The sequence below is a fragment of the Pipistrellus kuhlii genome, unplaced genomic scaffold (assembly GCF_014108245.1).
Source record: "Pipistrellus kuhlii isolate mPipKuh1 unplaced genomic scaffold, mPipKuh1.p scaffold_m20_p_5, whole genome shotgun sequence".
NCBI classification, from domain to species: Eukaryota; Metazoa; Chordata; class Mammalia; order Chiroptera; family Vespertilionidae; genus Pipistrellus; species Pipistrellus kuhlii.
In genome coordinates, this window is record NW_023425551.1 from 4,148,820 (window position 1) to 4,170,605 (window position 21,786).

General features: G+C 41.7%; 1 protein-coding gene across 2 annotated transcripts in view; it reads left to right on the forward strand.

The window, feature by feature from the left end:
• The window catches only part of SYNE1 (spectrin repeat containing nuclear envelope protein 1), a 373,726-nt gene that overhangs the window by 47,467 nt on the left and 304,473 nt on the right, over positions 1-21,786 (forward strand). For both annotated transcript variants that reach the window (XM_036414424.2, XM_036414425.2), the window contains exon 3: positions 13,162-13,223. In XM_036414424.2, coding sequence (XP_036270317.1) covers positions 13,162-13,223 — 62 coding nt within the window. The remainder of the gene's footprint in view (positions 1-13,161; positions 13,224-21,786) is intronic.

Consider the following 21,786-nt stretch of genomic DNA (forward strand, 5'->3'; position numbering starts at 1 on the left):
CTTTCTATAATATGTATTTTATATTGTGATTGTAATTTTTATCACGTGTCATAACATTAGGTACTTGAAAAAATTTCAGCAAGTTCAAAGAACAAATTAGAAATGAACAAGACTGTGTAGATATCAATATGAGACATGTAAATGTTCTAATAATATTGGTCTACAAAAGATTGACTCAATTTCTTTTGCCCAGATTCTAAAATTACAACTTTACTTGTGAATCTAAGATTATCATTTGAGATTTTTAATCATTTGAACATTGTTTTTCAACCAAATAATAAACCCTACAAAGTTACTAAGATTTTAAAAACTAGTGAAACTGCTTGAATTCTTAAATATTGACTTGAAAAGCTGTTAATTTCCCCCCCTGAAAGTGCATCTGAAGCACTTTTCATAAATCGATGTGAAACTGCCTTTGCAGAAATACTGGCGTGGGGATCCGTGCATTTGGTCAGCGAGCAGGGGGCCAGGCTGATGACTGAGAGGAGAGGGAGATGCGTTTGTAGAGGGGCTGCTGAGGGATCCTGGCAGGAGAATGCCCCTAGCAGAGTTGCAAGTTCCCTGGTGACAGCAGTGTTTTGTTTACCTACAAATTGAATTAGGTCAACATCCAACATGTCCTATAGCAGGCGGGATATGAGAAAAACAAACATCAAGACTCCTGGTATGATAAAAGGTACTATTGTTGTTGTCTCCGTGTGTGTATGCATCTGTGTGTGTGTGTGTGTGTGTGTGTGTGTGTGTTTATTTTTTTCTTCTAATATAATTTCATCCTGAATTTCTGGCTATAACAAAATTGGGATTATGTAGAATATATTTTAAAATAACTCTGAGTTTAAAATTATTCCTTCTATTTTATCTGAACATAAGACCAATGGAGGTGAAATGAATAGAACTGATTTGTGCTCAGGATTGATAGTTCGGTATTTGTAAGAAATTGTTTTTTTGTAAGACATCAGTGCATTATATCTGCCATTTGTGACAGAGTTGACTTTCTTCTTCAAATTAATGAATAAAAATCCTCTTGGAGCCCGAATCTCAAGCAAAAAATTTGTCATAGTCTGTGAATGACTTCATTTTCCTTTTGCTACCAGTATTATTGTTTTTAAACTCCAAATTTTAAAGCACATTGACTTATTTCATATCGTTATGTGAGCATAATGGAATTAATTCAACTTATCTTTAATTCTATTGCTTTCAGAAGTAAAATGTGAGGATGACTCAGAATCCCACTGCTTTACCATATGTTTAGATGTGGGGGGGTGGGGGGGAGGTGTCAGATACACTAGTTTGCCTCTGGCTCCAAGATCATTTTCCTTCAGTGATGGCCCCAAATGTAGTTAGTAACTGAGTCTTCTTTCTCGCTGGAAAGAAATGCAGATAGAGTGATGCACTGAGAACAGCTTGCTCTTGCTGCAGACTGGTGCTTCCCAAAGTGTTATATATGCTTTACCATGCACTCTTCCAGCTGACTGAAAGCTGCAGTCTGGTGTTTGGTTATTTATAAAAACTCTGAAATCTTATGTGTGTTTCCTTTTTATCTTTATACCAGTATTAGTAACTTTTATTTAGTTCTAATTATTCTCTGTTTCATTGAAATAATTCAGTTTGAACTTAAAGTACTTAAAGGTATAATAATTTAAAATATCGGAAAGTGGGGTGGACAAAGAGAACAGAAAACCTCTTCTGTGTTCCTCAAGGACATAATTAAAATGATCACATAGCAACCAAAATTAATGTAACGTATAGTATATTATTTTATATAATATGTTATATATTCTTTCCCCAAAGATAGAATTACAATAACCACATCAAAAATGACAAGGGTTTCTTTCTAAATTGGGAGAGGCTGGATTCTGCTTGTTACCTCTTCCTAAGATTCCTCATCATATTCCCTTCTAGCTCACTTCCCATTGGTTCAAATATGCCAGCCAAGTCCTCCTTTTTCCACGTGTCTGAACTCACTTACCTGCACGGGATTTGAGAAACAGCTGGTTTAGGGAAACAGAGCAATGGGTCTGTGGGAAACTGGGAGAGGTTGTGCCATACCCCAGAACACTCAAATTAAAATGTTTGCTTAGAACGCTGCTAATGGAAACAAACAACAAAAACAAACAAAACACCCCCCCCCCCACACACACACACAAAAAACACACACACACACAAAAAAACCAAAAAACAACCCCACACCATTCTGGACTCAGATCTGGCCACAGGCCAATTTTGGCAACTCCTGTTTCTCATTTGTGCAGGCTCCTGGCCAATGATAGGCAGGAGCTTGAAGAACACCGATGCGGGAGGAAGTCAGACAGGATGGTTACATGGAGGCCAGGCAGAGGCAGGACCACAGAGCGGCTGCGGAGTCCGCTGGTTGGAGAAATCCAGAGGTGCCGCTGGTCAGCAGGCTCAGAGGGCAGAGGGCAGAGGGCAGAGCTGAGCTCCGTGGGTTGGACTAACAAAGCACAAGCGTCAGTGAGAAGCAGCCAAAGTGGTAGAAAGTGTAGAATGTCGGAGACTCTGAATAGTTGTCCATCTCACGGCAGGTGAAGCCTTTCCTTACCCTTTTCTTCACTTTCTTCTTTGCTGCCACTCCAATCCCGTCCTCAGGAAGGCGCACCAGTGGGCCTTGGGAATGGCATTCATCGGTGCACAAATGGAGGAGGCAGTGTCCCGTGGTGAGAGGGGTGGGGCAGGCTTTGACTTTGGTGTCAGACAGGTAACGGGGTATGTTGATTCCCTCCTTATGCCAAGCAAGAGAAGGGAGGTGCCATTCTCTGGGGTTTGCAAGGAGCCCATTTTCAGAGCAGCAGTTAACTCAGTAGTTGATGTGACACACACAGTAGGGTGCAGCCCAGGTCCTGCCCTTCAGCCCGGGGCTTCTCATTCCCCAGCTGCCCAGAGTGTTGCCTGCTGAAGGCTCACTGCTGAGACCTCCTCAGGATGCATCATCAGAGCCAGGGATTGGCTTCATCCCACTCAGGCCCCCTCCCCAGGGTAGCCCATATCCAGTGAGTGGTTGATGCCTGGGGACAAAGTTCCAGCCTTTGCCTCAATTTAGGACAACCCCAAAAGACCATCCAGCCCCAGAGTTCCTGACTGCCTCTCAGTGCAGCATCGTTCTCTGCCGGAGCCTGCTTCCCTCATGTCTTTAAAAATGTTGTTTGTAAGAGCACATCTCCTCTCCACCCCCACCCCAAACCTCCTGCTGACAAAATTCCTTCTATACTTTGTCCCTGTGGTAGAGAAGAATGCCAAGACAGATGCAAATAGGGAGGTGTGGAAGGGAAAATGAATGTGTGCAAGCCCACTTTCTGTGCCCCTGGTTAGATTCTGTTTCCTGCTCTGTGGAGGGTGCTGGAGCAGGGGTGAGGTGGGCGGAGAGTGGGGAATGGAAGAGGTGGGAGAACTGAAGACAGGAGGTCAAGGTGTCATGGGGAGGAGACATCCTTAGAGCTTAGAGCTCAGGAAGGTGGTGGAACATAAGGTCTAGCTTGGAGGTGCCCTCTCTATTGGCTGGGTTCTAGCCACATGGTTGCTCTCGTGGTGTGGTGCAGGGGTCAGAAAGACTTGGCGTGGCTTTGGCACTTCCTTGATGAGACCTGTATTTCTGAGTCTGAGCTGTCTTATCTGTGATTGGGGATCGATCGTGTCAGGGTTGACTATCTCTGGGGTTTGGTCAAAATCAGGTGTGTATCTGTCCTGGAAACTCCTACGGGCATTTGGGCAAGAGGGGAGAGTAGAGAGGAGTGAGTGAAGGCACAGGCTTTGCAGAGACCCAGAGCCACGTGCTGCCACGCTGTGTCACGTTAGGCAAGTTGACTAACCTGATAGCCCTGCTTCCTTATGTGCGAAACCGGGGTGTGGCTTGGGAGAGACATTTCCTCACAGAGTTCTTGCACAGGTTAAAGTAGATGATGTGTGTAATCATGTGGGCAACATTATGACTGCCATATGGTAAGTTCTAAATAGATTACAGTTATTATCATTAAAAATCAACTTAAAAATAATTTGTTACCATACAACTAAACTTGAACATGAGGTTCCCATGAAATCCCTAAGGGACACTCACCTGCTGTGTCATATGACAGTCCCTGCTGTGGACGGCATGGCCACAGGGTCTGTGAGCCAGTGTGTCTTTCCCGAGGAGGAAGGTCACTGATGCCACCCCTCGCCCAGGCTGGAGGGGTCACGGGCTGCAGCCCACCGGTGCCTGTGCGCCGCGAGACGTCCTTGCACACGTTTGCGATGGGAATTTCCAGCACCAGCTCCTCAGACTCTGTGATTTGACCTTACTTTTCAGATTTACTCTTTTTATCATTTCATCTCCATGTCAAATGTAGGAATGTCAACGTTCGAATCACAGTTCTCTTTACACCTTCTTAAGGGGACATGCACTATAAAATAGAAAAGTGAAATGGTGTCAAGTTGTTTTATTTCTGCTTGGATTTTCAGGAAAATAATAGAAAAAGAAAACTTTGATTAGAAGGTGAGAATAAAAAAAACACAAAAACAACAAAATCCCACAAATATGGGATAGAAGTCTTTAACCTGCTTCAGACAAAGGGGAGCAATTTAATGAAAAACTAACAAACAAACAAACAAAACAAAAAAACAACACCTGTACTTTGAAGACACCAGCTGGAGGAAAGTCATATTTATTTGCGTTAACTATATGGTTTTAAAAAGCCTTGGCTCCATACTGGATATAAAATACATCAACGCTGTGGTCAACTACTCTCTCCTCTCCCTCCATCCAAAAGACTGCATTTGAGTGACTAAAAGACCGGGATGAAAGCGTAGCTTTATGTTTGAGCAGGGCTTGTGCGGAGATGGCATTTCAGGAAATTTTTCAACACCCGCTTCCTGCGGCTGGGCTGGGTTTGCTGAGCTCCGGCCACAGGAGAGATTTCGAAGGGGCTGTGGCTTTCTTGCAACACCAGCAGCAAGGCGCACTCTGCAGCAGGACCTGCGTGTGGCAAGCTCGTCCCGCGCTAGCTTGTAGCTCTCCCAAAGGCCTCTGATCGGAAATGATGCTTGCCCAAGGTCAGCTGTCCTTGCTGCTCAGGAGAAATAGCCATGGAGAAGCAGCAATTTCTCCCCACTGCGATCCCAGCAAACCCTAGGGGCTGGCTTGCATTTTCTGCAAGTTCACGTTGCCCCTGGCCTTTCATTCATAGCCCTGGTCTTTCTCTTCATCCACTCATTGGTCCGATGTTACTGTTTCGTCTTTCCTTGCTTTGCATGTACAGGCCTAGGGTTGTTGTCTGCTTTAAAAAAAAATTAATTTCTTTATTGATTAAGGTATCTCATATTTGTCCTCAACCCCCCCATTTCAATCCCCTCCCCCCTCTCCCCTATTAATGTCTCCACCCCCCCTATTGTCCCTGACCACTGGTTGGGCTCATATGTATGCACACAAGTACTTTGGTTGACTAGGTCCAACCCTCTGCTCTTTTGATTCCTGCTCTCCCTGCTGGGCTGGGAGGAGCCACAGCCACCCTCTGAGCTGGCGCCCCAGCTGGTTAGAGTGGGTGCTGGCCGGCAGGTGGGGCCCAGTGCATTTATTACAGAAATGAGGCAGGTGATCTGCAAGTGAATCAGGTGGGAATGAGATCAGAGTAGGCGTCAGATCTCCCGAATTTGGGCCATGGTTTTGTATGTCTCCAGCCTTTATCCCACTTTCTAGATTTCTGACACATGTCCTAACTCCTACTGTGCTTCATTTTCTTATTAACAACTGGGTTAATGTACCTCCTCTGTCTATTCAGTCACACGACTTTTGTAGCCTGAGACCAGTGAGCAGACATGAAAACATAATTCACATGTGGTAAGGACATAGGTGTAATCATTAATTCACCATGTGAATTTTCTTTCCCAATGTTGTATATCCACAAATAGAGGAAGGAAAACGTGATGGAGAAAACACATTCACAAACTTCTGCCCAAACTATTCAAATTGATTATCTTTATTTAGATTTAAGAGGTATTGAAGAAGCCACTGGTACGGATTGTCATACTGGGTTCTGCTGTTTCCACTTTCTCATTATACTTATTGCTTCTTTTCTCTTTATTACAGTTATTGCTCTGCTGTTGGGCACACCTTTACCATTGTACTTAGTATTGTATACTTGATTCTTTTATAAAAAATATTTTTTAAATATATTTTTATTGATTTCAGAGAGGAAGGGAGAGGAAAGAGGGATAGGAATATCAGTGATGAGAGAGAATCAATTGGCTGCCTCTTGCACGCTCCCTACTGGGAATTGAACCCACAACCTTGGGCATGTGCCCTGACCAGAAATTGAACCGTGGCCTTCTGGTTGATAGGTTGATGCTCAACCACTGAGCCACATCAGCTGGGCTGCATGCAGGATTCTTTCCACAAAAGTTGAAGGGCCAGCTTTGTTTTCTAATTCAGAATCTTTTGAATTTTAGGGATATATGGTGGGCATGCCACATACTATGTATCATCTTCAAGCAGTTTGTAATCACAGTCATTAATATTTCTGCAGGGAAAAGTATGAATTTTAACAGTAAGTGGGATAAAGATTATAAACAGCCTCTTCTCAATTCTTTTTCCCTTCAAATGATTTTATTAAAATGTTCTGAAATTAAGGTTACTTAAGTATCCAAGGCTGGTGCTCCTCTCACCCACATCCCCATACATACCTAATTAAAATTCTCATTTAAAGAAAGCATTTTTCATGCTGTTGTATTTATAAGGAATAACCCATTGCGGGATTTCTGCCTGGTATATTGTCTGACCCATGTGTCCTTAGAAAACCAGACAATTTAACTACCTCCCAACTAAACATTCATTGAAGATTTATTTATTTATTTATTTATTTATTTTTATATTTGACTGACTGGCATGTACTATATGCTTTTTCTGGTCTGACAGTGATAAAATTAAAATGTTATGGAGAAATGGCTCAACTATATTTTTAACTAACAATAATCAACTGAAGCTGGTCAGCTATTTCTTTTTTTGACTTTTTAAAGTTCTGAAAATATTTTAAAGGTTCAGAATAGTAAAATAAACCAAGCACAATATGAGGATATCCACACCCGCTCCCCTCCCACCCGCTCCTCACCACGTAGCACCAAACTTTCCAGATTTGAATGACAGCGTATCCTAGGCACCACAGGGTATTTCATTCCTATTGGAAAAATCATGGAATTTCTGTATAATCTTTCAGCAACGGTCATCGACTTACCGTGCTGTGGTATTTCTTAAAATAAATATATCTTTAGATAAAGATTTTTGCCCCAATAAATATATAAACTGTGGAAATAATCCAGTTTGATAATAACTTTTTGAAATAGTTAATTAGACAATAATAATATAAAGGAAACATATACAAATTTTCTGGCTTCCCCTGAATTGAGTTTGCCAGATTAGCTGAGATAGAAGGTCCATCTGAATTCTTCTTCACATCAACTCTTGTCCTCCTGTTTTCTTTCATGATGGTTTTAGGGCTGTGAGTTAAGACATCTAAAAGAAGAAAAAAAAAAAAGAGCTGCAAGATTTCTAAAGGCCGAGAATTACTAGTAGATGACGAAAAGTTGTTTCTGTTACATTATTGATCAAAGCAAGCACAACACAAGATCAGATTCAAGGAGAGGGGAAATTCCATTATACTGTTTGATGAGGTGAAGGGCAAAGCCACATTGCAAAGGAAGATACAGATTGGGACCAGAGAACTTTGCGGCCATAATTTTAAATTTGTTCTCTGGTCACCATTTTATGTATCCTTTCTATAATACATCAAAACACAGGCATCTCCTCTCAAGACATCAAAAGTCTCATCCAATTATGGCACCAAGCTCCGAGTTCAGTATCATGTGGTCTGCATCTGGTCCAGGTTCGGATGAGGCTCCTCACTGTGATTTCCCCCAGTCTCCAGGCTTGTAAACTTAAAGCTGAAATTACTGCTCCCTACTGACCCGGCATGCACTGACGAGACCAGGGGAGTAGCCATTTCAGTAGCTGCTTCTTCCAAAGAAGGGAGGAGTGAAAAGAAGGTAGCCATCATGGTCCAAAGTAACTCTGAAATCCAGCCTCGCACATGCAGCCAGCTCCTTTAATCCAGGGGCAAGACTTTTTATCTTTCTGACTAGAGGCCTGATGCCTGAAATTTGTGCAAGAGTTGGCTTGCCTTCTCCTGGCTACTAGTATTGGCTTCCCTCTGACACCCAGGACCTGGGCTTCCCTCGCAGCCCTGGCTTCATCTGGAAGGTCCTTTGGAAAGAGGTCTGGTCTAATTAGCATATTACGCTTTTATTATTATAGATAAGAAGTGGCTCGTGTTTGTGGCTGATAGTTTTCTTAGGCTTCTTCCTAGCCACAAAAATGTCTGGTTCCCAAGTCCTCTCCTCATTTTAAACTGGCCTGTCCCTTAGTCCAAGGTGGTGGTGTTTTTACTTAACAAATTAGTTGGCTTCCTTAAAATCTGCTTGGAGTATATTCTGTGTCCCCCAAACCCGAAGTTTAAAACAAACTTTGAACCACATGTGGAACTGCTATGGGCAATGCTCTTAAGATTCTTAGATGCTGGTTTGTCTAGTTGAAAAGTTCAGCAAGGCACTACCTTAATTCTTTAGAGTTCTTAACAAAGAGCCTACAGTTACACCCATGATTTATTGCTACCTCAAGTCTGTTTTTTACTTTGTAGATCTTTTTTCACAAGAAACTGGAAATAATAGGCCATCATATTTTCTAATCTACCACATCAGAGGTTTCCTCTCAATTTTACTCTCAAATTTAGGAGTTTATTTTTTTAGTTTATCTCTTAATTTTCCAGTCTTTTATAAGATGCCAATTGACCTTTCATAATTGTCTTTAAAACATATTTTTATTGACCACAGGCAGGAAAGAAGAAGGAAAGAGATAGAAACATCAATGATGAAAGAGAATCATTGATTGGCTGTTTTCTGCACACCCCATACTAGGGATCAAGCTTGCAACCCAGGCATGTCCCCTGCCTAGGAATTGAACCATGACTTTCTATTTTATAGGTTGACCCTCAGCCACTGAGCCACATCAGCCAGGTACCAGTTGACCCTTTCAGCGTTCTGCAGGGAAATCTCTCTAGCCAGAATCACCAGTTCAGGTTATTGCAGATGACAGAATATCTATATATACAATATATATGAAAGGCTACATGACTGACCGAATGTCCATCCAATCACCCAACTGACCAACCGGCTGGTACATATAATGTGCACTGGCAATTTAAAAATAAACGTTGACTCACGCATGCATGAGATATATAAAGCTCTCGCTGACGCCAATCACACATATGTATTTTGATCAGTCATTGTTGATCATGAATTTGGCTGTTTTTGTTGACATTTCTATCATAGAGAAAGGGCGAATAGCAACATTAAAATATTTCTTCTAATTAATTTCCTTTCAATGTGCATGAATCCATGCACTGGGTCACTAGTATATACATGAGATACCTGTGGCTCTTTCTCTAATCATCTCTAGCCATCCCCTCACTGTTCTTCCAGCCTCCACTAACAGTCTCAGTGTCCTCCAGCCTCCTTCTTCACCAGGTCCCAAGGCAACACCACTGTTAAAGCAGCACCACACTCTCAGTAGCAATTTCTGTTTCACTCAGCCTTTGCCACACCATCACCGGAACTGAGTGGCTGGTACTATAACACATTGCAGTTCCTCACGTGTCTGTGAGCGGGCTGTGCCTGCACTCACTGGTGTGGCTGCATTCCGCTGGAGCAGCAGAAGGGCTGTCAGCTGGTGTTGGCTGCCACCTGGGGGAGGGGTCAGTTCTCCTCCAAGTGACTTCTTTCCTTGTGTGGTGGTCTCAGGGCAGAGCTTCAATAGAGCCAAAATGGGGCTTCAGACTTACAGAGACCTGACCTCAGAAGTGTCATATAATCAATCCCTTTAACCACATTATTTATCAAAGCAAGTCTCCAGGCCAGCCCAAGCTCACGGGGTGGAGAAATTGACTACATCCTGGTAGGAGAGGCAGCAAAGTGAAATGGCAAAGGATGTGCTGACAGGCCAGGAGGAATTTGTGGACATATTTTGTAATCCAGTCACAGCCTGGTACTATGCATTTGTTTCCATCCATTGTTTAATTTAAAAATCTAAACACTGGGTAATTGTAAACTGCTTATTTCATTATTTCATTACATTAAAATATTCAGTATACCTTAAATCCTACTCATGTCTGACAAAATTAGTGATTGAGTTCAGTAATTATAGATCTATAATTACGATCATTTAATTCTGATCCCAAAACAACCATTTAACTTGGGCCCTCTGATTGTGGCTGTTATTTAATTAATGATAATTACATTGTCACCTATGTTCTTATTGTGTTTTTTAATTTCCTTTGTAGCAACATCATTTTGTTGCATCAAAAATTTTAATCTTTATATTTCTATTTTTAAATCCTTCCCAGTGTTGTTTGTTTGTTTGTTTGTTTGTTTTGTTGTTGTTGTTTTTAGATGAATCCATCTGCATAAAAAATGGCATAAAGTTTACTTTATTAGGTACCATTAGGAACAATATGATTGTAAATGTATGATTTTTCAAAATTTACATTTTCAGGTAATTGAAATCTTTAAGATTTTCTTTAAGCCATTATTGTCATTAAAGCTCTAAAGTGTATAATAATAATCTGCAAAATAAGAAAGTTAATCATAACCTATTGCAAACTGAATGTACCAATCAAAAATAAATGTACCAATACATGATCCCCTAATACCAATATATGATGCGCCAAATTTCAGACTTAACAACTATGTCTACTTACTTAAACAGTCTTTTTATTTTTGTATGTGTTTATACATTTGAGATGTTATTGAAATCTGTATTTTGTTTGTCATGATTATTTATGTTCTGATAAAAATATACCATCTTTATATCCATGCCCATATATGAAATGTTATATCCCTCTGATATAAATTCTTATAGAAGAATTTGTTAAATATATTGAAATATGTTAATTTCAATTACGGTTAGCATTTTTGAAAACATCATATGTTAAAAGGGTACTTATGGGCATGTATTTTTAAAAAATTAATTTAGTAATTATATTTAAAAGCTTGTTGCCATAGTATTCTCTTTTAGTTTTATGTTATATACTAGAGGCCAGGTGCACAGATTCGTGCAGTGGTAGGGTCCCTTAGCCTGGCCTGAGGCTCTCCAACATCCCCTTACGGGTACCAGATTGCAAGAGGGTGAAGGTCAGGCCGAGGGACCTACCAATGCATGATTGTCCGGGAAGGGACCTACCAATGCATGATTGTCCGGGAAGGGACCACTGGAGGGCTCCAAGTCATGTCCAACCCATCTTACCCAGTCCCCATTGGCCAGACCCCAGAAGCAAGCTAACCTATCTCCTGGAGCATCTGCCTCCTGGTTATCAGTGTGCATCATAGTGACTGGTCAAATGGTTGAACTAATGGTCAGACTCTTAGCATAATAGGCTTTTATTATATAGGATTATATATATATATAGTAAATGTGGTAAAATGAAAATACCATAACATACTAGTATATGTGGTAAAATGAAAATACCATAACACACTAGTATTTCTAGGCAGCAAATTTTTCATGATTGATTGCAAAGGCTCCAAACAACCCAGGTCACCTTTTACTGTATCTCTGCGCTTCCAGGTGCATGAGTAAGTCACCCAGGGCAAACCACAGCTGTGAGAAATCAGCAAGTCACTATTAGTTATGACTCAGCAGGAGGAAAACTGGTAACTATAATTAGGTGTGACAATTTCTTAACGGTCAAATTTAATCACCCTTTTTAAGTTGGTTTCATTCCTGCATGTGTCATGATCTTGTCCTGAAATGTCAAAATATTGAGAAAATATATAAACACAGCAAAGAAATATAGAAATTGAATCTCAGAGTCAGCTCCCTTTATTTCTCACCGTTTCTAGAGAGGGATATTGCCTTGGAATTTGGGGAGTCTTTCTTTGTAAAAAAATCTTTATTGTTAAAAGTATTATATATGTCCCTCCTTTCTCCCCATTAACATCTTCCAATCCAGCCCCTGTCCCCTACCCCAGGCTTCACCACTGTATTGTTTGTGTCCATGGGTTATGCATATATGCATACAAATTCAATGGTTGATCTCTTCCCACCCACCCATCCTCCCCTGCCTTCCCTCTGACAATGAGTGGATTAGACAGCTAATGATTATCTATATATATAAAAAGCCAGCAGCCAGAATGCTGTAACAAACAGAACGACCATTCACTATAACTTCCACTGCCGCCAGCTAGTAGGCCCGATTGTAGGTGGGGCCAGCCAACCAACCTCCTGCAGACCCTCCCCCAGCTGGCCCCACCCCTAATCTCCCCCCTTATCCCAATAGGGGGCACGGCTGGCCCTCCAACCCCTGTAGTCCCGCCTCCCTGCCTGACCCCACCACAGATTGGCCCCTTACCCCAATTAGGGGCAGGACCAGCTGGCCAACTGCGTCTCTCCCTGGCTGGCCCTGTCCACAGTGGGCCCCCACCACCCCGATAGGCTCATGGCCCCTCCCCCAGCTAACTCCACCTCCAATCAACCCCCCACTCCAATTAGGGGCTGGGCCAGCCAGCAAACCACCTGAAGCCCCGCCCCCCAGCTGGCCCTGCCCTGATAGGTCCCCCCCACCAATTAGAGGTAGGGCTGGTCAGCCAACACCCATGCTCCCCCCCCCCCCGCCCCCCAGCCAGCCTGAACCTGATTGGGGTGGGCCAACTGGCCAACCTCATGCCATCTCCATCTCCCAATAGGACTAGCCCCAATCTGTGCAGATCAGGGCCAGACTGGCCAGAACCCATCTGTGCACAAATTTATGCCATGGGCCTCTAGTTTCTTAAAATAACAACATTAACCCAGGACCATGTGCATGCACTAGTCTTCCTCCATAGACTTCTCTCAAGGACCAGCCTCCAAGTCCTGAGGTCTGTAGGGCAATCCACTTTGGAAGCAGAACCAGTGATGAGAGCCTCAAGGGTGAAACACCTAGAGAACTTCCGTAGCTAGAGCCACCCATCCCCCCACACTACACACTTTTAAAAGATAAAATAATATGATTACTTCCAGAGTTCTATAACTATGAGTTTTTTTCATGATATAACTTCATGTCATATTAATTAGAATTTTTTTCCCCCTTCTAGATGAGCAAGAGATAGTACAAAAACGAACTTTCACAAAATGGATCAACTCTCATCTGGCCAAGGTAAAGGAAACTACCAGAGTTCTGTGTTTACCTAGTTTGAGCCCATAAATCATTAAATGTACAGTATGAAGTCATGCTGCTTTTTCTTTTTCTGTGGTCGCCATTATTAATCAGTGATATTGTCAACCCCATGAGTTTAACTGTTGCCTACGTATAGCACTTGCTCACATTGCCTCTGAGAGAAGTGAAAGAATGCCGAGAGCCAAGAGCAGCTATTCATGTCAATTCAAGGAATACTGAAATAGTCCTCCAGTTATTTCTCCTGTCCTAAAATGTGTGCCATATGAAAAGAATTGGTGCTGGATTTTATTTTTTGTGTTTGTTTCAAGAAAGCAGCAAGGAGTGGTCTGTCCTGAGCAAAGAATCCTATCTGAGGAGGTTATACTAGTGTCTCTAATGCTTTGATAAGAAGTACCCAAGTAACTGTTGTGGCAGGACACTCAAAGGGCTAATTCCGAGATTATTGAAACTGACATTAGGTTGTATCAGTGTCTGTATTTGTACAGTGTAATGACTGAACATAAACACTGATATCCAAATTCCAATGCAGCTATTATTATAAAAAACTAGAGGCCCAATGCACGAAATTCATGCAAGGGGCTCAGCCCTCGCAGCCGTGGCTTGCCTAAGCCCTTGAAGCCCTGGCTTCATCCAAAAAGTCGTTCGGTTGTCTGGTCTAATTAGCATATTGTGCTTTTATTATTATAGATTAATCTCTTATCTTGCTGATGAAAAATATGCAAACAAAAAAATCATTGCATTTATAAAAATAAAAACAGACAACGGGACAATTGTCTGACTTGAGTGAGAGGATCCTTTGACTGAGAGCTGTACCTACAGTGTTCGAGGCATAACTCTATGAGCAGTTTTTGATAAGAGATTTCCCCAAAGTTTCTTTTATGGTTTAGAAGCAAACAAAACATGGCAATGTGTTTCAGTCCAACTCTACAAATTAGCTACTTACTGTGGTGTCTCTAAGAGGCTTTGGTGACAGAAAAAATGTTAGTAAGACACTTTCCCAGGCCTTGGAAAGCTCACAGTCCAGCCAAGATTGAAGACAAGAACAATGTGTCTAATAGTTTGATGAACTGGGATTGTCTCTCCTGCAATCCCTTTCTCAAAGCCGCCTGGTGAGAGGGAATTCTCTGGCCCAGGGTGCACCCGGCTTCTACCCTAATAACGCAGTAGATGCCTCTCATTTTCTCAGGTCCTGGCTGGGGCCGGCAGCCATCACTTACATACAGAATTCACATCCGCTGGGAAGGTTACTTCTTTCTTACGTGAAAATACAGTTGTTTTTTTCATATTGTTAGATTATATGCTAATTGTAAATAATATTAACAATATGCCTCTTACACGTGTAAAGAAAGTAAAAATCATCTCAAATCTTACAATCCTGATAGGGCCATCGCTAACATATTAATCGCCACTTTTCTACACAGGGACACACGATTTCACAAAAAGTGGATTTATAGGAGAGTGACCTGTATGCCTCTGTTTCATGCAGCACATCTCTCCATGTCAATAGCCACAGAGCTACATAGCCATTTTAATGGATGAATAATTTTATTATAAATATCTAAGTTATAAGTCACAAAGTACTCAGTAGCCTATCGGTGGTCATTTATGTGGTTTCTAGTTGTTTGGTAATTTACAGAACCCTACATTGAAAGTCCTCGAGCCTTTATCTCTGAACACGTGTGTGATTTTTCTTAGGATAAACTTCTAGAAGTGGGTGGCTAGTCAATTAATACATGCCAAGAGCTTATGTGAATGCCCATTTCCTTACACTGGTAACGGACTTTAGAGATACAGTGTTTTCTAATCTGATTGGCTAATATACTTTTTAATTTTGTTTTAAGTAAGGTTGAATACCTTTGTGAAAGTTTTTAAAGTAAAATTCTTGGGATACACTTATCTATTATGCACCGAATACTTAAATAGAAGGGGAAGTCTGAATATATGCCATGCCATACAGTGTGTGAAGGGCGTTTGTAGAGCAATTATCTTCCAAGAGTTTGTTTTCAAGTCTGTTCTGTAATTGCTTCTTTATCACTGTTTCAAGTCGCTTTACACAGTGATGTGGTAACTGGCTATTGCACGAGGCTTTACCGATGTGTGTTGTTTTTTCTGGTTTCTTCCAATCCTGCTCTGTACCTCGCCCCTATAATCTTCCACCTAATATCTAAGCCCTCCCTTTCCTGCGGAGTTCAAGCCTCTTTCATTTGTGAGGCACCTCTGACCACCTGTGAGAGTGCGCCCCTGTCCCCTAGCACATGCTCTGAGGATGTTAGCAGTTTCCCCACAGCCCCTCCCAGGCCATCCCCCTCCTTTCCCTGGGCTTCCTGCCTCTGGTGCAGGAGGATCTGAAATCTCTGCCCCAGTCCAGGATCCGCAGCTAGGTGAGGCTCAGCATGCCTTAGATTATCTGGTACTGTTCCCTCTCTCAGCTTCCCAGCAACTTGGTGAATCACGGAGGCATGTGCTAATTCTTGGAATTTCTTTTAAGTCCCAATAGCCCTAAGCACAGTGCTGAGTGCCATACAGAGCTGTTTGGTCCAACAACAGCACAGAGTCTGCACCTGCTCTTGATGTTTTTATAATAGTAAATGCACGTCTGGGGAGAAAAAGGAACAGTGCATCTGGCGCTGTGCTATGTAGCTCACACGGGCTATTTTACAGCCCTCATCTCCATAGCCTGCTGCTGCTCAGATTTTAATCCAGACAGGAATCTAAAGTCCATGTGGTTTTTCCTCCTTTGCACATTTTTGCATCTATTGTATTCTTTTGAAAGACCAAGAAAATTATGACTTCCATAATTTAACCCTACTGTGATTGAGTGTGTTTTCTTTTTAAGTATATTTTATCGATTTTTTTTACAGAAAAGGGAGAGGAATAAAGAGCTAGAAACATTGATGAGAAAGAAACATCAATCAGCCCCCCGCCCCCCCCCTCCCCCCCACACACCTCTTACTGGGGATGTGCTTGCAACCAAGGTACATGTCCTTTACTGGAATCAAACCTGGGCCTTTCAGTCTGCAGGCCGACACTCTATCCACTGAGCGAAACCAGCTATGGCTGATTGAGTGTTTTTGTTCTTTTTTTTCTTTTTCTTTCTGCACTAGTGACTTTGTCTTTCCTGAATTACCTGGAAAACTGAAAACAGAAGCAGAACTAGGATCCTAACATTTGTTATCCTGAGCTTTTTATACTGACGCTGTGGTATCTTGTCAAACACAGCCAAACCCACAAATCCACTGGACAGCACTCTCCTTTCCTGACTCGCTTACATTGCAAAAACATTCTGAAGATCAAATTTGACCCCGTTGCCCTTCCTAGGCTGTTGACAATTTTAGGACAGCTATAGAGCTGAGCTCTATATCTTCACCTGTCCCAGCAGCTGGTCACATGACCCCCTAGTGATTCCTCTCTCTCTTCCCCAGCTTTTGCCCACCTTCATCCCTGAGTTTTTATTTACAGCCCTATTTCTTTCTCATCCCACCCCCATCTCTGTCCCCTGCCTGTCTGTCTCTAACTCTCCCATGCTGTCTCCTCCTCCATGACAAGACTACTCAACCTTTCTGCCTCCATCTCCATCTCCTCATGCCCATTTTTATCCTCATTTTCATCGCTATTCCTGTCTGTCACCTGCACCTCCAAGCACGTGGGCCTTCTAGGCTTCATGGTCTCATGGAGGTCACACTTGCTCACGCGGCCAAGTTAAAAGGGAAGCATGCACTGGCCTTCCCACTGTGGTGTGCTTGCTTCCTTCTGAGAATGATCATCTCTCTCCTGCAACAGAAACAAGGCCAATCTCATGTCTTTGATTCAGTATCTGGACCACGACATCCTGTTGCTTTTCCTGCTGTCCCTGTGAGGAGACTTGCTTCACAACCTCATCTACACCTAGTTACCTTCCAAAGGCCCCACTTCAAATCATCACCATGGACAGGGGGTGAGGGGGGGTGGGTGAGCTGTAAGGCTTCCATATTTGGATTGAGAGACACACATTCAGTATGTAGCAGGCTGGTTTGAAGCTCTTGAGGATTTTTTCCCAAAACTTATAAGATAGAGACCAGTACTCAGACCTGTAATGACTTCTCTCCTCTTTCCTAGTAAATGCTTCCTTGTGTGATAATGAATGCCGATTGTCCATAGTTCTGTGCTTTGGAATTATTTCAGATAATCTCATAAGCAAACCATTTAAAAGAGTTAAACTGCATTTTATTCCTTGATTGTGGTATTTTTCTCCTACAATTTTCTGTTGGCATCTACCAATCAAGGTCAGAAAATGACCCATCTCAAGAATATTTTTATGCTGGTACTCAGGATATTAGTCCTAAATCGCCTATTACTTATGCTATGTAACACAAGTTATTTTATCTCTAAAAATAAGAAAAGAGAAAAATGCTATATTGGGAGGAAAGAAAACACGTGAGAGTTTCAACTCTTCCAGAATGCAGGTTGTAAATCTTTTGTAGGGTCTCTGTGTCTGAGAGCTTTAGCATAATAGTCCTGGGAATTTTAGTGGATTTAATCTAGAATGATAAACCATTTCATCCTAAATTTTGTGATTATGTCTTGCTATTACAATACTTTCTTTAAAAATTTAAGCAAACTAAAATACTTTTTTTTGTTAATCCTCACCCCAGGATTTTTCCCCATTGATTTTTAGAGAGAGTGGAAGGAAAGATGGGGAAACAGAGAGAGAGAAATAAAGATATGAGAGAGACACATCAATTGGTTGGTTGCCTTCTGCACATATTCCAACTAGGGCTGGGGATCGAGCTTGTGACTGAGGTATGTGCCCTTGACTGGAATTGAGCCCGGGAACCTGCAGTCCACAAGCTGGTGCTCTACCCACTGAGCCAAACCGTCTAAGGCACAAATACTTCTTTAAATTTTTTAAAAATTAAATTTATTGGAGTGACAATGATTAATAATTTTATTTGGCTTACAAGTATACATTTCTATGATACATCATCTGTATATTGCTTTGGGTGGTGGGCACACAAATGCAAGTATACTTTTATTTTAAAGGGCAATTTAAAAGACTCATTTAGAAAGTTTTCATCTGTTTTCTCAAAATCTTCTTTGGAAACTGACCAATGGATGAAAGTGGGAGGGTATTTATGGGAAATTTTTATTTTTGTTCTTATCTGCTTTCTCAGTTGCTAACTAATAAACTATTTCTAATTAAAATTATTAACTCTTTTACTAATGACTTTTATTCTATTGAAATAGCTATCTATGAATATTATGACAGCAGTATGAAGATAGGGTGGAAATAAAAGAGCAATCTGTTTGCAAAAATATGCTTTGCTGAAAACAAAAATCTTATACAAGTAGAAAGAAAAATAAAAACTTTCTGTGTTTTTGTGCCATTGTTAGTACACATGTAGACTATTTAACATTGTGGATACAATTATCAGTTCATTTTGGGGGGTTTGCTTTGTTTTCAAATAGAAGCCTCTACGATTCTGCAATTGTACAAAACATTGTAAATCACAAATTGTTAATATAACATAACAGTAACAAAAATGAAAGGGTTATTTTTATTTTACATACCTTATAATTCCTTTCAGAAAAGCGCTTCATATTTAGATAAGAACCCTATAATTTTTTTCCTTTTCAAGAAGAAACCTGAGCCCTGGCCAGTGTGGCTCAGTGATTAGAGTGTTGGCTGTGCACAGAAGGGTTGCTGGTTCAATCCTCAGTCCTTTTGGGACCAATCAACATGTCTCACTCACATCAATGATTCTCTCCCTCTCCCTCTTCCTCTCCCTCTCCTTTTCCCTTTCCCTCTCCCTCATCCTCTCCCTCTCCCTCTTCCTCTCTCCCTTCCCCTCTCCTTCCCCCTTCCCTCTTCCTTTCTCCCTCTTCCTCCCCCTCTCCCTCTTCCTCTCTCCCTTTCCCTTCTCCCTCTCCCACTGTCTTTCACTTCCTTCCACTGTCTCTAAAAACAATGGAAAAAATATCCTCCAGTGAGGATTAACAAACAGAGAGAGGAAGAAACCTGAATCTTTCTGTTCTGTTTGCTCTGCCAATAAAAGCAGGTGTAGTATTGTTTTTCAACTCGCCCAATATTGATTTTGAGTAATGGCTTTTCATAAGGAGGTCCTCATTCAGCTCCAGTTTGTCATCTGTCATTGATAAAAATGTTTCTGAATCTCAGGGCGGCCATTTGTTAACTCTTCCCATGTTCCAATTACTGCACTTTATCAGTTTTATCTTTTATTTTCCTTAATCCTAATGGCAATAATCAAATATAAGTATTATTTCCACCATTTTCCAAATTATGAAGTTGAAGTTTAGAGTTCATTATTAATCTTAAGTCACATAACAGGTGTGTGAAAAACCCAATCCCAGGATTCCTAAGCTTGGGCACTAACCACTGTGATACACTCCCAGGAGGCATTTGTTTATTTAGCTCTTCATGCAGCAGATACTTTTCAAGCACCTATTTTGTGCAAGGCATCCTGGGTACAGTGGTAAACGAAGGCAGGAGAGCCCAGGCCATGGTGGAACTGACAGCCGCAGAGGAGGCCATTCCCGGGAAGTGTGGCTGGGAAAGTCCGTGAGAGCGGAAGTGCAGGGTGTCAGGGAGCACGTGGCAGACACCACCCACCCCGCAGGTCATCTGAAGGAGGGCATCGGACAGGCTCCACAGGAAGACACATCTAAGCTGGAGCTTGAGAGATGGCCAGGGGTTGGGTACCGCTGTTTTCAGAAGTTGAGATGAGAGAAAGAGATGCAGTAAAGGAATGGAAGATAATCAGGAGGACTTGAAAATGTGGGTTCCAGGAGTGGAGTGGCAAAAGAGAAAAAAACAAAGAACAGTCATAAGAGAGTTGGATGTTGTGTCATAGCAGCGAGGTACATTAAAGGCTCTTAGGCAGAAAAATGAAATGACCACTCTGGCCCTAAACCTCTCTCTCAATCTCTTTTAACCTTTCTTCCTGCCCTCTCCCCCCACTTTTCCCCTCCCTCTCTCCATCTCTCTCAAGTAAATTAGAGTGAGATTGCAGGCAGAGTGAACTTTCTATAAATCGGATGGGAGGTGAGGGCAGATTGGATTAACATGGTGGTGGGGAATGGAGAAGAGGGGAGAGACAAGGTGTGTGAGATTACACTGGGCTATTAACTGGAATCTTAGAAAAGAAAGGGTCAAGAATGACTTCTAGTTCTGACTTGAGCGAATGATTAAGACCATTACGGAGACTGAGCACACAGTAGGTTTGGGGAAGAACTAATAAGCTCAGTTTTAGAGAAATGACTTGATAGAGATGAATCCATTTGATTTAGAAGTTAGAAGTCACTGGCCAGCACTGGGAGTGGCTTTGCCATTGAAAAAAACAGACTCCAGCAAGCTGATGAGCACATGAAAGGTAAGGACGTTAGGACACTGAGTGTGCATTGCATGTTCCTGAGACAGAGCACTAGCTGAAGTAGCACATGGGGTCTGGCCAGCGCTGTTTTTATGAAGGGCGGGTTTCAAAGTGTCTGTGCTGAAGGGAATCAAGAACTATTGATACTATTGATAATAGTAGAGAGGGAGAGGCTGGAATGAAGGAAAACAAAGTTATGTTGAAGACACAAGGCTCCCAAGGAGGCAGAGTGGGAGAGAAATAAAAAGCACAGGTGGATCCCTAACTGATGTTGCTTAGTGGATGGAGTGTCGGCCTGTGGACAGAAGTGTGCCGCGTTTCATTTCGGTCAAGGGCACAGGCCCAGATTGTGAGCTTAATCCTCAATAGGAAGCATGCAGGAAGTAGCCAATCAATGATTCTCTCTCATTAGTGATGTTTCTTATCTCTCCCTCTCCTTTCCTCTCTGAAATCTATCTGTTTGTTTTGTTTTGTTTTGTTTTAAGAGCACAGGTTGAGGTGAAGGTTTGGACTAGAGGAGAGAATTCTTTTCTCTGAGACCTGATGGGCCTGGAGACCCCTAAGTTCAGGATGAGGTTGAGGGGAAGAGAGGAAAAAGATGGACTTGAATTTGAGAGGATTCCCACCAAATGGCTACATGCTTTTTCAGATCTAACAGAATAGTTCACATTTTTTAATAAAACATTTATGTTGGACTATTTTTAAAATTGACAGTTCAAAAGATGTCAGTTCTTTCACATATTTAAATTGCTTTATCTTAGGAAATTCCCAATTTTTATTCAAGGTCTGTAGAGGAATGTAATTATATGGTGCCATCTTGGCCCCCAAAGAGAGCAATTAAAGATGTGTTTTTATAAAAACTTTCATGAGTTAGATTTTTAATTAGAAAAAGAAAGTATAAGTAATCTTGACATTCACGTTGGTTATACTCTTTTATCAAGTGCTTGTAGTTCTTGGTTTTTCTCTCATTTTAACAAGTGAAGTAGGATGTTATATTTGGATTTAAACACCCTTGATTCATTTTTTATGATAGTTGGCTGGGAAATACATATATAGTTTGGCAAAATGTCCTCTGGGGAAAAAATAGGTCTCAGATAGCCATTGTTTAGCATTTCTATAAATGGAGCTTCTCTTTCAATATGCAATAAACAGCCCTTTCTCCATCCGCCTGCCTT